The following is a 19,641-nucleotide window of genomic DNA, read 5'->3' as shown; positions in this document are numbered from 1 at the left end:
TTAAATTGATTTAAAATTGATTACAATTTTCTAATGACAAATTGCAGAAAAATGAAAAAAGAGGATTAAAAACGCGTCAACATCAAACGTTTTCATGGAATACCACTGTGCATCCTGGCTTACTCTGCACTCGATGAATCGTCTCGGTCATCGAATAACCGGGACACACGTCGAAATGAACTCTCGAGAATCGGCGAAATTTCGAAGGCTTTAACGAGTGGCTCGTTAAGCGGGAAGCTCGCACGCGAGCCGGCTGTTAAGACACGTGGCAATTCCCCACGTTCAACCAAACACCCCCATAAATCCACCAATCACTGTCACAGTAATTCCAGAAAAAGGGAAACCCACTAGAAACCTTCACGTTTCTACCCTAATTTTGATATCCAAACCGAGATCGCTCGAACGGCGAACGATGACTGACAAATCAGTATACAATGCAAGAAGGTAAACTACTATTAATTTTTATATCAACTCGTTAAAATAATGAGTATACTATTCTCTTAATTTCCCTACTAAATGATGTGATATCGAAAGTTAAATTCATTTCATAACTAAACTTTTGTAACTTATAAAAATTAGACAGCCAACTTCAAAAGGGAAGTGGAAACCATATTCACTAAATGAAACCACAATCGAAACAAAACTTTTCTAAGTAAGAAATTTTTGCAAAATGATTATACATATACACAAAAATGGTAGTTTAGTATTTTTTGGCGGTGGTAGATAGAAAGTAAATCAAAGGCTTGAAGCAAAAAATGTTTTCTCACCCCCGCGCAGCAGCCTCGCAGCTTCCGCTGGAGCTCCGACCGTAAACACACGTCGGTGGTTGATCGCGCACTGAAATTTCCACCGCGGATCCGGCATCCGACTAGGATCCCACACCGGCGAACACCCCCGACCGTATTCACCCCACCAGTCGTCCGCCCGGCGTCCCAGAACAACCCTCCCCGCCTTTTTAACCCTCCCGCCACTCCACTCGAAACCGTCACCCGTCACTGTGCACCCTCCAACCCCTTTTGCCACCCCGACACCTAGCCAGCTACTAACGTGCCGTCACGCCGCAGCCGCGCCGGAAGCGGCTGGACCAGATGAAGTAGTTTCATCTTATCTCGAGAGAAAGGGGTGCCGATCGCAACTGTGTGTTGGATGAGAACACAACTGGATGAGCTTTGTAACTGTAGGTCATGAGATTTTAATCAAATTAGGAAGAAACTGAAGAATGAACAGTACCAGGATTTTGGAAATTTCCACAATAATAACTTATTATCTTAGAAAAATATTTCATCGATAATAATGAGGACTTAGAAGATAACAAAATAAATATTATTATAAATACACAATTTATCATTGACATACACAAAAGTTCTGAAACAGTTGAAAATGAGACAGTAACAGTAAAAATTTCCAAAACGTAATATTAAAACGACGAGAAAATAGTAGTTAAACGAGTGTCATAGTTATTAAAAATTCTTTTGAGTAATCATTTTATCACATTCCAATTAAAATAGTCTTCCACCTCGAGTAGCTACATAGAAAATCAGGGAATACACTTTATTTAGAATATGTATAATTTTTCGCGAAGATTGTATAGTCAGAACAGCCTCAAGTGATGTAAAGTGTGAAACTTGAAAGTGAATGAAAATAGAGATAACATTAATGCCAACTTCAGAATTCAGCAATTACCTCCAGAATAAAGGGAACGAATGTAAAACGATAATCCGATGATTCTAAAATACTGCTCGGTCAGTTGAGAGGGAGGTACTCTTTGGGAACGAAACTCTTGCATAAACATCCCCGTTATTATTCCAATACCGCGTGTTTTTATTCGATCACACTAAGCTGCCGCTTACCCGGGGATCCAATATCCGGATTCTTCGTTCGATCCATTCTATTACGATGAAACAAGATGTAAAAAAGATAAATAAACTGAGCTTTACCAAAACTTAGATGTTTATCAATTATTATTGCATTCAGGTCTACATATCTCACAATAATGAATAATTACAATAAGAATAAGAAAATGATGAAACAAGAAGTGCAATAGATTACTTAAACCATATTTCCTATGTTATCTTTTGAGTAATCATTTTATCACATTCCAATTAAAATAGTCTTCCACCTCGAGTAGCTACATAGAAAATCAGGGAATACACTTTATTTAGAATATGTATAATTTTTCGCGAAGATTGTATAGTCAGAACAGCCTCAAGTGATGTAAAGTGTGAAACTTGAAAGTGAATGAAAATAGAGATAACATTAATGCCAACTTCAGAATTCAGCAATTACCTCCAGAATAAAGGGAACGAATGTAAAACGATAATCCGATGATTCTAAAATACTGCTCGGTCAGTTGAGAGGGAGGTACTCTTTGGGAACGAAACTCTTGCATAAACATCCCCGTTATTATTCCAATACCGCGTGTTTTTATTCGATCACACTAAGCTGCCGCTTACCCGGGGATCCAATATCCGGATTCTTCGTTCGATCCATTCTATTACGATGAAACAAGATGTAAAAAAGATAAATAAACTGAGCTTTACCAAAACTTAGATGTTTATCAATTATTATTGCATTCAGGTCTACATATCTCACAATAATGAATAATTACAATAAGAATAAGAAAATGATGAAACAAGAAGTGCAATAGATTACTTAAACCATATTTCCTATGTTATATTATTATTATTATTATTATGTTTAAAAGATTTAATTAATCTTCTGTTGGGTATAAGATTCGATTGCATTTAAGTCCTAAGACAATGTGTAAAGATGGAATAAAATAAATAGATAATAATAAAGAAATAACGCTAGAAGAATGTACTCGAAAGCAAAACGATATATCACTGTCAGTAGATAATTCGTGAGAACCTACGAAGTTTGCATTAGACATTTTTCGAACGTTCTCCACCGGACGTAGATTCGATCTCAGTTCCCCAACAACTTTTTAGAAAGGCTTCTTGTTTCTGCGAATTGTTAAGAACTCAACCCCTCGCTTTTCCAACGGTTCTTGGATAAAGCAGCCCGTTTACGTAAACCCTGCTTGCTATGTATACACAATCACCCTTTTGAATAAATTTCCGATAATACTTCTCGAGCTACAGAATATCATGCGCGTCCCGTAATAAAACGCATCGATTCGTTACTTTCGAAACTCGTTTGATAAGAAAACGTGAGGTAACGTGAAAAGAGAATATTGAATTTTTTGCTGTTCGACGGAAAGCTTTGAAATTTAATACTATAACTGGACTAAGGATTTTAGGAAAATTTCCAAAATATATGCGATATCCAAAGTATAATAAACATCATGATTTTTGTTAAATTGAAGAAACATCAGTGTAGGTTTGACTTTTTTAAATATAGTGACTCCATTAATATTAGGACGCATTTCAAAATAACTTTTTTAATGTTGCATTAGACAACTTAATTTTCTGTTAGATGTTAAAAGACTCAGTTTCACTGTAATTTTGCAGTCGAGCCATAATTAACTTTTCTGCATAAATATTGCAAGAACTGTGGAACTTTAAATTCGCAGAATGGCAACAATCAGAAATACAAGTGGTAACTAATTATCTCGCATTCTCCAGCGTAACACAGGATTTTAACACGACCGCCTAAGAGGTCGTACAGAGGAAGGGTTAACCGTCGCGGTTCGCCGCGAGATCACCGCGGACCTCCTAGCTTCCGAAACTCTCGCCGCGGGTATACTGTTCGTACTTAGAACCGATTAACGGCGTCCGAACACATACCAGCAATATGAGCAGAACGTGAATTAAAAATAAATAAGAATCACATTCGTGATTTGAAAGCTTCCGAGAAATCGAAAACTAAATATATGGATATCGAAAGTATGAAATAATTCAATGAATAATCCGTCTTCCTTGCAAAATGATAGCAAGACAATATAGGCATGTTAACAAAACATGTGATTTGAATGATTTGGAACATGCTGGTCGTCTGCTGACTTGCTTTGCAACTATTACTTACTCTTGCGAATCAACTTTCTCATAGCTTACGTAAATTAAAACTTGTTAGAGGACTCAAATATCTGATATTCATTTAAAAGGTCAACTCTTTTACTTAGTACCTTTCATGGTCAGGAAGAGACTTATTCCCGAGAAGAATTGATATCCCCTCGGTGCACATATTCAATTTCACAACTAACAAATTCGTATTCAAATAATTCACATCTTCATATTATATGATATTATTTATTTTATAGCTGCATTATAAAGCAGTTGTCGAAAATCAAGCATTTTTGATAAGCAGTAGAAGCTTGAACAAATAATGTATCTCTTAAGACTTACCTTGTTATCCCGCCTTTAATCTTCTACGTCATTACTACATCGTGATGTACGCAAACGAACAAATTAAGGAACAAAATAATCACTTAACAAAATAATCACTTACGTATCGCACGGACTCTAATATTATCAACAATAAAATCAGAAACAACTCAGAATACATATACATGTATATATTTGATATTAGAAAAGCAAAATTACTCGCACAGCACAAGCACGACATAGCACCATTTTCAAACTGCGAAGCACTGCGAAGTACTTCCAGAATCGAATCAAGTCTGTGAAGTACCTTCTGAGTCACAACAATGTTCGGCGGGAAAAAAATAATTGTAATTTTAGGAATTAGAGAAGCCCGCGAAAATATGAATTCACTTTTAAGTTTTCGATTAAGCGAAACATTTATATCGGAGAAAAAGAAGTGAAATAAAATTGTGGCTGATATTTTGTCTGTTAATATATATGTTTATTTCATTAATAACATACTCATCTCTGTAGCGACGTTTATAAAAATGTTAAATAGCATATAAATATGTTATTACTACTACATATGTACAGAGTATTTGTTATAAATGGTATGATATCCAACGCTTACGATTAGTTTCGCGATACATAAAATATTACGATTTAATCATTAACTACAGATAAGAATTATAAAGGAGAAGTAATCTCATGATAGACAATTCTTAAATTAATTCACTGAAAGTATGGACCCTTCATTGTTAAAAACACACTTGATCTTTCTTTTACACGATATTTTTTCAAACGATTAATCCAGAGATTTTTTAAACGATTTATTCACAGTTAACGCGAGTTTTAAAATTAATCAGGTGCTGAAGGGGTGAAAACACCCCTCAAACTTAGGGTTGCATAACATATTTTGATGTATATCTCGAGAACAGTAAGAACTAGATACATAGTTTAAAATGACGAAATTCGTGTATTTAAATAACAAATTTAACTGTGCAAAGATGAATTTTCTTTAAACAATTTTCATTTACTCGATACGCTTTCACTGTGTAAAAAGAAGATCAGGCATACTTCTGGCAGTATGATTCCTCAATTGTATCTATGCATTGATTTCTCGACATGTACTGTCCTTTTTTTCTTATTTGATTATTAAAGTTAAGGCTATCACATGGTATCTCATGAAGAATTCCCTGTGCCTAGGATATGAAATCTTTTTAAATAGACTAGTTTTGTGCGGTCAATACCATCGTTAGAGCCTCATTCTACTCTGAAGTACGAAAGTAGTTATAACTCCTATACAATTCCTTCTGTTAAAATAATTTTATATATTATTTTCCATACGACATTTTCACTTAATTGTTATTATCCTGCTGAGTCTATCTCTTCAATTGCTTCTTAGTCAACGTTAACATACTGTCCTGTTACCGTGGCCGTTTGATGATACCTTCTCCTTCCTGCGAAATCTTCGTTCTCCTCGTTCAACTGTGCAGAGCAAGTTTCCACGCCCGGATGCACAGGCGTCACAACGATCTGTTCGTAATCGTAAACCTTTCTCCTGTAATTCGCAAAGATATTGAAAAATATAGTTGTCAAAAGACGCGATAATATTATAAACAATTACCCCATGAGTCTCAACAATGACATTCTCATCCACTTGAAAAATTTAAATTCGGACGAAACTCCTGGTTTAACTGCAGGATTCGCATGGCCGATGTAACTCCAAACGAAGAACACGACAACGATATTAGCAATTGCGTAACCCCAGTGAACGAGAAACATGATGAGTAATTTTATAAGGCACTAGAAAGTAAACTCTTATTAAATTCTAGAACACCAATTGTAATTATACTGCGGTTTCTTATGTAAAATAAATTATAAATGCTATAAAAGGAGACTCACTCCTAACAGAGAAAACCATCTATTGCACAAAGGACTGTACCAATTTCCTAATTTATTATGGATATGTACTTTCCTCTCCGAATTATCCGTACTGCTCCCGTTTTCGTCAATACTAGGAGAGGAATCTATATAAACATTGTTTTCGGAAAGACTGGGATTTCTCTAGAATCAAGATATATATATATATAATCTTTTACACGAGACTCGTATTTATTTTGCCGCACCCTTTATCATCCTTTACCTACCATCAGATTTTTATGCCTTATTCTTTCAGGAAATAAATTATCGAGATCGTTATCCATATCAGTCATCGAATTGCTTCTACTTGCGGAACCATAATCACGATCGAACGTGGGAGACTGCGTTCGAAATCTCTGTTCCCGTGACAATTGTATATCGAATGTCTGCGCAAGGGCAAAATACGCGTAATCCATGCAAGCGTACGTCAGTAGAAAAGGCATCGTGACAATTGGTGCGAGCGTGTTAATCTGACCGGTAATGATGAAAGTCAGTGTAACTATCGCAACAACTAGCATTGCATACACAGGCACCTTATTTGGTCCTTTCTAAAAGAAAATTCGATAAGTCATCTTAACATCGTGCAATTGACAAAGTGCAAAATGTATTTACCCCTCTTTGCAAACAACTTATTCCAGGAATAACATTTTGACTAGCGATAGACTGAAGAACCCGAGGTGTACCGTACATCGCACCCAAACAGCTGCTAAATGATGAAACGTAAAGTCCTGCCAGCAGCAAAACTGAAATCGCCGATACCGTCGATGCGATCATAAAGTTGGTTAATAGTGCTTTGCGAGTGCAAGTCGCAGCAAGAACCATCGAGAAGCATAAATATAAAAATGTTCTGAAATATAGATATAGAAATTATTTTTTTTACTACTGAAATGTGGATATACAGGGTGAGTCTCGTAACGTATTACGAGGCTACCATTGTATCTAAACTGCCATTTTTACCCAGTTCCTACAGCTGCCAATGTACCATTAGGAATGTCGGTAGAAGGATGTCTTAGGTCACCGCTCATATTAATACCAGCCAAGACACCTGTTACTGTTGGGAAAAATACACCGAAAACTGTAAACCAACTGTATCCATCCTGATAGTTGGTAAAAGTATTATTTCTCAAATTTCCTGAGAACCATCCCTCGAAACCAGCCCCTAGACGATATACAGAATTAACTATCTATCAAAAATACACATACAATTGAAATGAACATCATTCGCTCACCGACATTTTCGTGGGTAAAACTGCCAACCATAAAATCTACGCCAGCGAACAATAAAATCAGTAACAGAATAAATTGAAGTTTTATGACCCACTTAACACCAGCAATGTTAATAACAGATAAGAGGATAACAGCAGCACAAGCAAAACCACGTTCTGTCCATGCCGATTCTAAACCCACCAATCCAGCCACAGATTCTCCAAATCCTAGAACATTCAATGCACAGCCGACCGCCTAAAAAGGGTTTACGAAACGATGTTCTAAGTATTATTAGAGAAATTGTCCCACTTGTCCGAAACAATATAGCAATCCTATAGATCCACCAAATCTTGATCCTAATACATGTGACAACAGAAAATAAACTCCGCCACTCTCCACGCGACATCTCTCACATATTCCCACAGCAGACAACACAGTCACTAACGCGATGCATACTGAAATAATAAGAAAGCAATAAATGTCTTTATGTTTGCAAAGTCTTACCAACGTTGACACGGATAATAATTACCTGTACACAAAATTATTAATACAGCATTGAGAATTCCTGCTTGGCCTACTATCCATCCCGATCTCAAAAATACAATAACTCCAAAAATGTTGATGAGACAAGATGTGAAAACTCCGTCCCATGTCCCAAATAATACTGGCTGGGAAATGAAAAAGTTTGATTTCCACCAGGGATCGGCGCTCTGAAACAACAATTGTAAGAATCATAAATATTGAGAGTTTAACATGCAAATATCATTATCTTCACTGCTTACATATTCTTGAGCAAATAACTCATTTGCTCCAGTTTGATACATGTCAGGTCCAAACTCTTCATACTGTCTACTGTTATTTCTTGTTTCATTATTCCTCTGGGTTCCAGCATTATTATGCAACCCATACTTAGACCAATCTATATTCCTACTGTTCGCAGCATCCCCATTCGAAAACTGAATCCTTTCATTAGACTCCATGCTTTCTTTGATACAAATGTAATATTTTGTACAAGAATTGATTATTAAGTCAGTCTTGTTCTTCAATCAATTCTCAATTGGTGAAAATGATAAATAAGTACACAAAATACATATGTTAAACAGAGACTCATCTCCATATTAGTTGCGAATAATGCATGTTTATCGATGTGTTTAAAAAAAACTTCGACAAGCAACGTGATTTATATCAAATACGTGTCGGTATATTTTTACAAAAATAAGATAAATACACAACATTTATTGGTAATGTTTGACGCAGGTTAGAGCACTGTTTCAATGAATCAAATAAAGTGATAATTTTCGTAGGCCTCTATGACAATGTAATATTTTGGTAAATCCATTTTTATTTGCAATTTATCAAACTTTTATATCAGTCTTATCGCCCCGAACATATCACCTGCTGGTGACGTGTTGATGCACGATAGTACGACCATTTTCGCTCTGCTGCTAACTAACGGTGTTAGCTATATTAGTGTAGGTGGTATAATATTTCATCGGTATAATGCGTCATCGCCCAGCTCGAATAAACAAACGTAAGTCTCTCTTCAAATAAAAATTCAATAAGACAATAATAATGAAGTTTTATGGCAGAAAAGAAAAAAATGAGAAATTCTTGTTTGACCAAAGTACAATACATAATATAATACAATAGAATAAAATACAATCTGACTTTTAAAATATACATTTATTCATATCTGTTACAGATAATATAAACAAATCATACCCACGTAAATATGTTAATCTAGAACTACATTCATTCGGAGCAGACGTTCATCTCACGAAGGTAGAAAATCCAAATGAAATCCGGATTTACTTCACATCGTCATCATATATTCATAAACGGACCACTACTGACCACACACCCATTACTCACGTACCCTGAGGCATTCTCACCAAACACAAAACATACATTTTTCATTCAATTCCCGATGGAACTGAAACTCATTATAATAATAACAATATTGTTCTATCCCACGAAGTATTGAATTTTATGTATTTACAATAGGACTCATGCGCCCCTTCTCCACTTCTCGCCGTTACTGAATTTCGTCATTTCCCGACCGCTAACACCGCACGTGCCAATTCCGACACGGCCGTTCACATTTTCCGGCGTCGCAAATATGCTCTTCTTTATCACACCTTTTTTCGAAGACTGCATCAAACAAATATAATGTTAATAATGAAGGGAATGGTTTCTAAAGATTTCTCGAATTATTAATACAGTTTGAAACGATACCTTGTTCGTAAATGCGAGCCATTTATTTTTTTCCATCTCTCGTTCTTCTTCGAGCTCTTTAAATCGCTGAAGTTTCCGCTGTTTCTTTTTCTTTAGGTATTCTCGTTGTTTATTGGGGTCTGATCCTGCTACAGCGGCTGCTTGCATTTTTCTGTAAATTAATTATTAATAATCTGTCATTCGTGAAAATGGGACGATCAGAAATCAGACTACCAGTTCGTGTCCCCAGATAAAAGTTATTAAAAAACATAAATAATGCGCTTTATGCTGTAACAAAGTTGATCAATATTAGTTGTAGAATTAATTGTATAAAAGCAATTCTTTCCTAATCTCTTGTTTCACCTAGAGGCAATAATTTAAATTGATATAAATTAGAACTAAAATTTGTATGATGATTTGATTAATAAGAGAAAATTTTTATCCTAAAAACATTACAAAGTGTTCCACGTAACTGAAACAGACTATACCCCCTAAACGAGAAACTGTTATAAATTGAATGGTATCGAACAGTGCATAATATCTAGAACACTTGACGACAAACCAAGATAATGGACTAATGCACCAATGCATAAAAGTGCATAAACTTATTACTAACTCATGTCTAATACCGTTTGATCTATAACAGTTTCTATTATGCCCAATCGTTTAGGAGCCACCTGTTCCAGCTGCGTGGCACACAGCGTATATTATGTAAAAATTATATTCGATAGGATTCGAAGAGAATAGAAACAATATTGCAACAAAAATCGATTATTTCTTGTTACCTTTTCCTGGACTCCGGCGAAGTAGTGCAACATCGAGAGACAAATGAACAATAATGGAATTTCAGATCGCGGCACCGAACAGTAGAGCGAATATCGTGGCCAATTGGGAATAAAGGAATAAGGAGAAAAATGAACAATTAGTAATCATTATCTTATCAAATTTAACCCGTAATATACCTCAAGAAAACTGATACGTGCTCATTTTGCAGGGGAAAGCATGTTAATAAGCATGTAACTATCAGTATTATTATAGATAAACTTTAAATATTGATTGACTCACTTTGACTTTTGATCTGCCCAGTCCGATGCTGGCCTTTTAGCAACTGATTTCAATTGACTAAGCATTGTGACATCTGTGTTTTTGTATTCATTAAACGTTACATTAACAACACCATCCTCTGTTATAGCATCTATGGTTGCCTCATAGTACCTGAAAAAATGTGACGGGACAAATGATCATTGACGGAACGGGAAACATAATCGTTGGAAATAGTAACGTGCGATAGAAACTAAATTGAATACTTACTTCCCATCCTCGCTCCAGGGTGCCATGCACTGATCACCAACCTTCCACTTATTGGCGAGAACTGCAAGTAAAATAGGATCTTTAGCATCCATGCCATTGGCTTGCCTTTTTTCCTGTTGTTGTGATTTAATTAAATCATGTGTCAGCTCTATTACTTCCTCGAGATCAATTTTCAATTTCAGGAGTTCTTCGTTAGTTGGATCCGTGGTGAGTGCCGCTTCCACCTGAACCAATTAAATATAAAAAACATTCGATATAGTAAACAAAGAAAGTAATCGCCAAAAATGGACTCGTCAGTCTAACATTCGGTTCTAGGTTAACTCCAAAACAAAAAGTTTACCTGTTGAAGCTGCAGTTTATAATTCTGTAAATCGTCCATGATGAAGCCAAGTGGTTAGCTGTTTACTATTAAGAACGAATAAACATTCACCACTTGTTCCTTCTTTTCCTAGACTACTGTCAAAAAAGCAATCGAAAGCTAACACTGAAGACGAACACTCCTGTCCTCACGATTGAATACGATCAGTTGACGATCAGTATACGAAAACAATGTGCGAGAGGGCGCCCACACTCTAACACGCCAACATGAATAAAATTTATCAACTATTTTTTATAATAAAAAACTACTTTCTATTCTTATAAATCCATAAAGGCAGATAGAATTTCCTTTATAAGGAAGTTAATAAAATTGCAAAATATTAGTTAATAATTGTCATAATAATATATAATTGTGTACAAACATTGTGTTAGAGAAACTGAATTAAAACAGAGAGATCAAGCTTTAATTTAAACTGAAGTTAAAGTAATTTGCTCCCTAATCAACGAAATTATCAACGACTTCTATAGAGTTTAATAAATATAGTACATCGAATCCATTTGTTTTGCATCTCTGTCGGATTGGCGACGGTTTCGCAGTTCACGATCCAGACATGACATTAAATTAGACTGGTAGTAGGGGTAGCGGAAGTGTATCACCCCCGGATGAACATAATAGAAACGGATGAAAAATCAAACGTTAGTTGCAAATTGATGTTCAATAGAATTAATAATTCAATCATTCATCTGTATCCTTGGTACCAAGTACGTGAAGAAGAAAATAAGAAGCAGAATCGAAAGGACTGAATATGTACAAATAATGTGTCTACCTACATAAGGGTACGCGATGCCCAACAGGCATGCTGCCACTTGACTCAAACTTGCCTTCGGGCCGCTACCGCGCCCCTTAATTAATTCTTCAACATTTGATTTGTACTCATACATATATCTTAATAAAGAATACATTTTTATCTGTGTTAAAAGTCGGAGGACACGTAGATAGTATGCGAAATAATGCATTTAATATTTATCTTGTATGATAAATACTCTAATCAACGTTCCGCACTCTATCAAGTCTGCTTAGTTGCTTTACATTTTCGTTGATCACTGGAGTGGACGTGGGTACTCAATCGAGTGTAAGGGACGTCTTTAATCACATCTTCTGCTTCGAATAATTCGCTAATTTTTTCAGGTACGCTTTTGACTATCGAGAAAAATACCAAGTTCACGATTAAATGTTTCCTGTCCAAGAATATTCTTTCAGCAAACATAAATTTATCATTAATCATGATCTAAACATGATCTATTAAATTATATAATATATATATTAAAGTAAATGGAATTTAGTTTAAAAGGATGATAATTAAGTTTTTTATACGAAGAGGAAGGGAGATGCTTTCACTGCTTCCTCGAATCGAATTAACTCTACGAAAAGGAGGATTGAAATATAATTACGATGAGTAGTAAATATACATCGGGTACAGCAATAAATCAACCTTTAACAAGAGCATGCGCGTTATTGACTTTTTATGGGAAACGCGGTGGTCAGTTCACTCTCGCAGAATTTATTGTGTGCGTCCGTCCCATGGTCCGCTCGATCAGTTTCAAGTAATCACTAGTGCAAGAAATAAAATAGAAAAACAGACATTTGCTCTGCTTTCAATTCAATGTGATTTTTAAATTGTATTTCTCCGAATAATAACATAAAATAATTTTTATCTAATTTTCACTATGTTATCGGGGATACTCAAAGGGTACGTTTTAAAAATAAATTTCTAATATCGATGAGGTATTAAAATATCTATATTAAGGATTCGAATTTGTTTCGTTTTTAGAACGTTTCTATGCTGTGAAAGTGAAAATTCTACTTGGACCGATATAATTAATGGGAACAGAGATGTTCAGATCGCGTCTTTAATACGGATTATATATAGAATAATAATTCCCACGATAGTGATCAGTGGTATTTTTGGTAATATTCTAATACTTTTGGTGTTATCCACTCCAACGTTTCGGGGAATCGCATATTTATATTTGCGAGGATTAACATTAGCGCACGTCGGAGTTCTCGTCGCTTGGATACCCGTATGTACGTATAAAAAAAAATATCAATTCAAATTGATTCAACTAAAACAAATGTGTTGTTTCAGTTATTAGATTAGGATTTGGGATGCGGAACAACTACCCGTCCGTCTTTTATCATGCTCATTTAGAGCTGGTCGCTGTAAACACGTTCGCCATAGCCGCCGTTTTAATTATGAGTTGCTTGATCCTCGATCGATATACTTTTATCTTTTTCCCGGCCCGTATCCGCAACAGAAACGCACGCAAGAACGTTCGCTCTTTCACCCTGTGCTCCTTTATTGTCGGATTCGCGGTATAAAAAACGACACGCGTGTCCGTGAATTGGTCTATACGAAGAAACTTTAATTTTATAGGTAAGTGCACCGTTGACCAGTATGAGAATGGTGTATGAGCAATGGGGAGATGCCGGAACTCTTTTTATCTTGCGCGAGAATATTTCCGTGACACAAGGCGCGTTATGGAACGCGTACATTTGGATCATGGAGATCGCGCTGCGACTTTGCCCGAGTATGATTCTTCTTTTACTAAACAGTTTTGTAGTGAAGAGATTTTTGCAGCTAAACGCTAAGAAGAGAGAATTTCAGTCGGTCTCAGAAAAGTTTCGCACCGCGAATATCCCTGAGACGTCTCTATTAACTCGCAATAAAGGATATAGGTAAGATAATAAAAATCGATCATCCTGTATATCCGGATATTCGGATAAAAAATTGTTTTATCTTTTAGGGAAGAACAACACTTAGCTACTTTGATGTCAATGATGACGATATGTTTTATAGTGACGATGATTCCATCGATATTGATACAATTCGTATACCACAATAATCAGGAAACTACTGATATGGGTTACCTCCTGTTTCGAGCCTTCGCTGTCGTCGTCGAGCTTTGTAATTTTGCCGTTCACATTTTCATGTATTTTTCGTGCAGCAAGGAATTTCGTAAAGAATTCTTTAAACTCGTTCAGGTAAGTAAAAATTAACGAATACTCGAATGAAGAGGGCAATTCATAATGAAATGTATTTTATTTTGAAATATATAGAATAAATGCAGGAGTACTGTTGTGGAAGAGGAGTTCGAACGACCAATTGGTGAAATCGAAGATTATAGCCGGCATGGTACAACAGTGCGATTGACGCCTGAGCAGACGAAATTGAACTCTCCGGTCTCACCGAGTAAATTGCATCCTATGGAAGAAGACAAAGAGTCGGAAGTCTTAAACGCTTCTGATATCCTCTAACTTGTACACTGTTGTAAATAAAGAATTTTGCTTGTAAAGAACATAACATTCTTTAATATTTTTTTCATAACTTTTTCATAGCAAACCGAGAAGTAGAAAATATGGTATGGGAATCGAAAATCTGTTGTTTGCCGCGCCGCTTGAATTTCTCTCTCTATTAGTCGAAGTTGATCCGATCCGAAGCTCCACGACAGTATACGATCTTCTTGAACTCTAAACAAAACAAAAGCGGTAAGGGCAGTGTTGGTAATTCCAATGCGCATGCTCCAAAAATCTACACGTCAAGCATAAAAGCACTTATTTGTCAACAACTTATTTACTATTTCGCAAATAAAGTACTTTCGATTCTTATAAATTCATAACAGTAGACAATAGTTCTCTTTTAAAAAATGAATAAAATGACAAACTGTTGACGAGACGTCTACTGGCATGATGTAATGGTGTTACGTGCACGTACATACAACACATACTAATAGTTTAGTGATGCAGCAATTGAATACACGTTACAATTAACTTCGACAAGTGACAGAAACTATAATCATGGCCTACCCGGTAATGTTTTAATATAATTTACATCGAACTTTCTCTATCGTACATAGTTTCTTAAGAGTGTATTATATGCATCCCTATCATTACTTTTGTAATCTTTGAAATATTATAGTTTCATCTGTTCCCAATTTATGTATACTTTATTATTATAAATTGAATGCTATTAATACAGAATGCAATGTATGGGACTACTGGTCCTGATGTACAAGTAAACCCAGAGGTACAGCAATGGTTCGCTGCTGTTGATAGAGACGGTAGTGGAAGAATTTCAGCTATAGAATTAAAAGCTGCATTGGCAAATGGACAGGGTGGCACATTCTCAGATACTGCTTGCAGACTTATGATAGGTACATAATCGTTTGCTTTCTCAATGAACTCAACAATTCAATAATCATAATTATAATGATACTCTTTCTTATAGGAATGTTTGACAAAGAAAAGAATGGCACAATAGACTTATACGAATTTCAAGCTTTGTACAATTACATTAATGCTTGGCTCGGTGTCTTTCGTGGCTTTGATCATGATAATTCTGGAAGTATTCAAGAGACTGAATTGAATGCAGCGTTAACACAAATGGGATATCGGCTAAGTCCAGATTTCGTCTCATTTCTTATAAAAAAGAGTGATCCTACTGGTCATTCTTGCATTACAGTCGATCAATTTATTGTGTTGTGTGTTCAGATTCAAAGATTTACAGGTAAGCAAATATATGAATATCGATAACGATAAAAATTCACTTTTCATTTTGTATTATAGATGCTTTTCGAGAAAGGGATTCTAATCGGGCAGGAGAAATAACTATTGCATTTGAAGACTTCCTAGCTGTTGCGCTTAATTGTAGCGTGTAACAATTTGCCTTCCTTCAGTGCTACGTACTTCATAGGAAAACTGCTTGCACTTAAAGCTATTGTATGAAACACACTTGTACCTTATTACTTTTAAAGAGACACAGCTAAGCATTTTTTAATCAAAGACACTTTTAGAATAAACGTGAACAAATGTAAGATGATATTTTAACTATACAATGATATACAGGTATTAGCATTGTATGGTAGTGTACAATCTGATTTAATTTATCTGATATTCTAAACATTTTCTAATATAAAATAAAGAACGCTTACAAACGCTCTTGTACATTTCTTTGTTTTGCTGCCACACATCTAAATGACATTGTGTTATAAAATAATTGTGCCCAAAATTAAGAATACGTAAGCATTCATTTGGGAGCAATAATTATTTATCAAATTTGTAATGTATATTTACAATCGATATATAAAAATTATTAAATCCCATATCCTAATAATCAGCCCTCCGGTTGCTTATACATGTTAAAATTGCTATCCAACTATCCATGTCCCTACTACGCAGATATTGTAAAATTGTTTCATACAAAAACACATAAGTGCAAATACACGTTTGGCCACTATGTATATACAGGGTGTATAAAAATTATATCTTTGCAGAGAACACTGCAGTATAATCACTATAATCTTGAAACACCCTGTACATAATTATATGAATCTGAAGTTAGCCCCTTTAAAATTACGTATTTTCTTTGTGTGCGCGCGAAATCGGTCCGGAATCCATTGACTTATTTATACCATAAGAGCATGAAGTTAGTTACTAACTACTAGCTAATCATTTTATGTGTTTACATCGTTTACATCGTAAAAAGTAATAACAAACTGTATTTGATAGAAGAAACGTGTTTACGGAATTGCATATAATGTTAATATAATGCTTAATTTATAGATTCATGTCACAGAAACTAAATGCATGTGTGATTCAAAAAGACATGTCAAACATGATATCGTCGCGCGGTGAATATTTACTGTGTTTATCGCGACAAATTTGAAATAGTTGTTTACGAAACTTAAGTGGCAGTTTGTTAAATGAAATGATGATGGAACGAATGGACGAGTCCATGCCGTTCCCTTTGAAGCGAGAACAAAAGGAACTTGACATGGGAGATGCCGACGACGATAACACAAGTCTCGAGGATATTAATAATCTTCTATCAATCTCGATACCGTCGCTCTCAACAAATAAATTTCATATTCCCACCGATCCGAATGACGAGTTCCTTCGGCTAACTACAACGGTAAATTTCTTTGCATGCCACTTACACTTGTCGTCAGCATCATTAAAATCTCATTCATAAATTTTAGAATTAAATTAGGTGTATATGTATGTATGAGGAAGTTAAATGTAAAAAAAATATAAACACTGCGAGTAATAAAAATATACAGAATACCAAACGCAAAGTAAAGATTGCAATATTTAAAAGATAAAAGAAATTTCTATTTGAGACACATTTTTTAAACTGATACAATAAGCAATTTGCATAAAACTCCGCAGTCTAATGGTAAATCATGTATACATTTAATTTATTTTTCAAATTTGCTTTATAGGTTCGTGCTGTGTATTTCTCTTACCTTCACAAATGTTTACTTACCAATTACATTCTTTGCTATAAAGAACAAAATGAAGAGATTCCATGGGATGAGTTAAAAAGCTGTGCCAATCACATGGAACTACTTGCAGTTCGATCGTCCTTAGAAACTACACTGTATAGGCAGAATATGTTGAAATTAGTAAGTCCGTTTGTATCATTACAATTGCATCTAAATAAAGCGACTGATGATTGAAATTGAAACACTTATAGATTTCAGATATAAAGTCGCACACGTTAGTAAAAAAAGCCCATAAGAACTTGGTAATATTTTTAGAAACGCCGCCGCGTAAGGTAGACGTTGCGGTTCAGACAGTTAATTCATGGGCCGAGTTAGAAAAAGCAGATAACGTTCACAGTGTGTCTACCACGTCTAATTTTGACGAATCGTTCTTCACGAAGGAGACACCGGAGCAGAAAGAAGAAAATGAGCTAAACAATGAAAATGAGGATTACACTATGTTTTCTCAGTTAACTGTTCGCAATGATACTGCTTCGCCGACCATCAATTCAACTAATATCAATGATACAGAAATTAATAAATTCAAGAATGAATCGGACGAGGAAAAAGATAATAAAATGTTGGTCGACGACGAAAACGCAATGAAAGAAGATGGCAACACGCAAGATAATTCTAATATGCAAATCGCAAATCAATCTATTGTTCAAAATGATGATGAGAATTCGCAAGATTCACTTTTGCAACATATGGAGGATATGTTTTGCGAGAGTGACGATAGCAGCGATCTCATGACGTTAATCGAGAAACACTCTGGTGTCACCAAAGCTACTGTGGACAAAGAGATAAATTCTCTTCTTCCACAAAATCCAAACGACATCTGCAACGTTCCTGGAAATAATAGCAATACAAAGGTAAATTCTGTCAAGTTGAATAACGCAAACATGTCGAACCCGAGTGCAGGAAGGTACAGCTTCAGTTACTATAAAGAAATGAAAAACAGGGAAGCTAATAAATCGTTGCCTGTCAGCGAAATGGCAGAACGGCAGAGGCGTAGATCAAATAGTATTTGGTTCGTTGAACGCGTGTATCAAATAGCGAAGTTAAAAGCAAAAATGACGGAACTGTCTTTGACGGATTATAGAAGGCACGAAAGAGTTCGAGAAAAGTTCCTTGAGTTGTTCGGCGAGACTGATGACGAGGAAATGATGCCAGACTCGCCAATTTGCATAGAAGAACATTTAACAGCATGCAAAGAAAGAATTGCGCCATGGATCGTACATTACTTGATGCCGTTCTACAAAAAGCGAAGAATTAAAGATAAGCAACTGTTCAAAATAGTAGCAAAGCATATAGCTGACATGCTTATTATTAAAGACACATTTCCTGGTTAGTATATTAACTATAAAACTGATTGGAATGTCAAACAAAAATTCTTTTATTTACAATACACTTTATTTTCTTATTTCAGAACAGGAGTGTGTGAGCAAATATATAGAGACGTACTTCAAAAACAAGAAATTCATTAGAACAAAGCAAGATGTATACTTATAAGTAGTTCAAGCCTGAATACATGAAATCGGCCTGTTGATGCAGTATTCTTTTAAATCTAATTTCAATCTTGTTAAGCCGAATTATATTAATTTATTTTTTAAAATAATAAGTATAATTACTACACAAGTATGTATTAAATGAGTACAGTTGAAGTAAGTTGAAAATAAGTTCACGACATTATAATTCTTTTTGTTTTTTATTTTATAAAATAATATACTTACATCTAACGACGTTGTTCGCCTTAATAAATTCCGCGTGGTTTTTTTTTTACTAAAGTGAAACATGCATTGAGATTTTATCCATTTAGACATCAAAGCTTTAAATTACAGTCTTAATTTAATTCTAATTACTTATATTGATGTACAATATTTCCATCTGTATGCAAATCTTACGTGTAAATTGTTACACGTAAATGTATGTACAATAGATTAATCTAAACGTATTTGATGAAAATTCTGCAAATACAACTATAACTTAAATGAGAAAACTGTAAAATAGTTTAATCCCTGTATATAGTCCCTTTGATAATTATAAATATTTAAACGGTGTTGCCTCTAATGTGAGTTTAAATGTT

At 35.1% G+C, this 19,641-nt stretch overlaps 5 protein-coding genes across 8 annotated transcripts; 3 read left to right on the top strand and 2 right to left on the bottom strand.

The window, feature by feature from the left end:
* Positions 1 to 4,795: 4,795 nt before the first annotated feature.
* LOC108627360 (solute carrier family 12 member 8) lies at positions 4,796 to 8,831 on the bottom strand. Of its 2 annotated transcripts, XM_018028563.2 has the most exons (10): positions 8,174 to 8,371; positions 7,921 to 8,101; positions 7,701 to 7,846; positions 7,415 to 7,646; positions 7,143 to 7,344; positions 6,798 to 7,032; positions 6,413 to 6,733; positions 6,168 to 6,329; positions 5,890 to 6,068; positions 4,796 to 5,823 (listed from the first exon to the last, which is right to left on the bottom strand). In XM_018028563.2, exons 1-10 carry the CDS (start codon positions 8,369 to 8,371, stop codon positions 5,664 to 5,666), a joined length of 2,016 nt encoding a protein of 671 aa, XP_017884052.1. In that variant the 3' UTR covers positions 4,796 to 5,663. The 2 variants fall into 2 exon arrangements, with proteins under 2 accessions (XP_017884052.1, XP_026671341.1); XM_026815540.1 differs by lacking the exon at positions 4,796 to 5,823 and having other exon boundaries at positions 5,919 to 6,093; positions 8,174 to 8,831.
* A 224-nt stretch (positions 8,832 to 9,055) lies between these two features.
* On the bottom strand, positions 9,056 to 11,578 carry Spf30 (Splicing factor 30). Of its 2 annotated transcripts, XM_018028561.2 has the most exons (6): positions 11,257 to 11,578; positions 10,917 to 11,140; positions 10,671 to 10,820; positions 10,391 to 10,396; positions 9,627 to 9,777; positions 9,056 to 9,542 (listed from the first exon to the last, which is right to left on the bottom strand). In XM_018028561.2, the coding sequence occupies exons 1-6, from the start codon at positions 11,293 to 11,295 to the stop codon at positions 9,399 to 9,401; spliced, it is 714 nt and encodes a 237-aa protein (XP_017884050.1). In that variant the 5' UTR covers positions 11,296 to 11,578; the 3' UTR covers positions 9,056 to 9,398. The 2 variants fall into 2 exon arrangements, with proteins under 2 accessions (XP_017884050.1, XP_017884051.1); XM_018028562.2 differs by lacking the exon at positions 10,391 to 10,396 and having other exon boundaries at positions 11,257 to 11,571.
* A 1,028-nt stretch (positions 11,579 to 12,606) lies between these two features.
* Positions 12,607 to 14,596, top strand: LOC108627368 (putative G-protein coupled receptor B0563.6). Its single transcript, XM_018028574.2, has 6 exons — positions 12,607 to 12,985; positions 13,067 to 13,320; positions 13,382 to 13,608; positions 13,670 to 13,971; positions 14,040 to 14,277; positions 14,353 to 14,596. Exons 1-6 carry the CDS (start codon positions 12,963 to 12,965, stop codon positions 14,548 to 14,550), a joined length of 1,242 nt encoding a protein of 413 aa, XP_017884063.1. The 5' UTR covers positions 12,607 to 12,962; the 3' UTR covers positions 14,551 to 14,596.
* A 90-nt stretch (positions 14,597 to 14,686) lies between these two features.
* On the top strand, positions 14,687 to 16,236 carry Pef (penta-EF-hand domain containing protein peflin). 2 transcript variants are annotated; one of them, XM_018028577.2, is made up of 4 exons: positions 14,687 to 14,781; positions 15,272 to 15,446; positions 15,521 to 15,799; positions 15,859 to 16,236. In XM_018028577.2, exons 2-4 carry the CDS (start codon positions 15,278 to 15,280, stop codon positions 15,948 to 15,950), a joined length of 540 nt encoding a protein of 179 aa, XP_017884066.1. In that variant the 5' UTR covers positions 14,687 to 14,781; positions 15,272 to 15,277; the 3' UTR covers positions 15,951 to 16,236. The 2 variants fall into 2 exon arrangements, with proteins under 2 accessions (XP_017884066.1, XP_017884065.1); XM_018028576.2 differs by lacking the exon at positions 14,687 to 14,781 and adding an exon at positions 14,795 to 15,102.
* Positions 16,237 to 16,393: 157 nt separating this feature from the next.
* Positions 16,394 to 19,554, top strand: LOC108627352 (uncharacterized). Its single transcript, XM_018028550.2, has 5 exons — positions 16,394 to 16,776; positions 16,855 to 17,203; positions 17,514 to 17,696; positions 17,768 to 18,902; positions 18,985 to 19,554. Exons 2-5 carry the CDS (start codon positions 17,000 to 17,002, stop codon positions 19,065 to 19,067), a joined length of 1,605 nt encoding a protein of 534 aa, XP_017884039.1. The 5' UTR covers positions 16,394 to 16,776; positions 16,855 to 16,999; the 3' UTR covers positions 19,068 to 19,554.
* Positions 19,555 to 19,641: the final 87 nt, after the last annotated feature.

This window comes from Ceratina calcarata, unplaced genomic scaffold (assembly GCF_001652005.2).
Source record: "Ceratina calcarata isolate Rehan_Ccalc_2016 unplaced genomic scaffold, ASM165200v1 scaffold46.2, whole genome shotgun sequence".
In the NCBI taxonomy this organism is placed as follows: Eukaryota; Metazoa; Arthropoda; class Insecta; order Hymenoptera; family Apidae; genus Ceratina; species Ceratina calcarata.
The sequence above is the reverse complement of the archived record's forward strand: the minus strand, read 5'-3'. Positions and strand labels throughout refer to the sequence as shown.

Coding starts and splice junctions, on each gene's coding strand:
- Spf30 (XM_018028561.2), bottom strand. CDS start 11,295: ATGGACGATTTACAGAATTATAAACTGCAGCTTCAACAG. Junction 11,141..11,256: donor ATAAACTGCAGCTTCAACAG/GTAAACTTTTTG, acceptor TAATTGGTTCAG/GTGGAAGCGGCACTCACCAC. Junction 10,821..10,916: donor CCCTGGAGCGAGGATGGGAA/GTAAGTATTCAA, acceptor ACATTTTTTCAG/GTACTATGAGGCAACCATAG.
- LOC108627368 (XM_018028574.2), top strand. CDS start 12,963: ATGTTATCGGGGATACTCAAAGG. Junction 12,986..13,066: donor TTATCGGGGATACTCAAAGG/GTACGTTTTAAA, acceptor TTTCGTTTTTAG/AACGTTTCTATGCTGTGAAA. Junction 13,972..14,039: donor ACTCGCAATAAAGGATATAG/GTAAGATAATAA, acceptor TTTATCTTTTAG/GGAAGAACAACACTTAGCTA.
- LOC108627360 (XM_018028563.2), bottom strand. CDS start 8,371: ATGGAGTCTAATGAAAGGATTCAGTTTTCGAATGGGGATGCTGCGAAC. Junction 8,102..8,173: donor AGTTATTTGCTCAAGAATAT/GTAAGCAGTGAA, acceptor TTGTTGTTTCAG/AGCGCCGATCCCTGGTGGAA. Junction 6,069..6,167: donor GATGGTTTTCTCTGTTAGGA/GTGAGTCTCCTT, acceptor TTTACTTTCTAG/TGCCTTATAAAATTACTCAT.
- LOC108627352 (XM_018028550.2), top strand. CDS start 17,000: ATGATGATGGAACGAATGGACGAGTCCATGCCGTTCCCTTTGAAGCGA. Junction 17,697..17,767: donor GGCAGAATATGTTGAAATTA/GTAAGTCCGTTT, acceptor AAACACTTATAG/ATTTCAGATATAAAGTCGCA. Junction 18,903..18,984: donor TATTAAAGACACATTTCCTG/GTTAGTATATTA, acceptor TTCTTATTTCAG/AACAGGAGTGTGTGAGCAAA.
- Pef (XM_018028576.2), top strand. Junction 15,447..15,520: donor TGCTTGCAGACTTATGATAG/GTACATAATCGT, acceptor TCTTTCTTATAG/GAATGTTTGACAAAGAAAAG. Junction 15,800..15,858: donor TCAGATTCAAAGATTTACAG/GTAAGCAAATAT, acceptor TTTGTATTATAG/ATGCTTTTCGAGAAAGGGAT.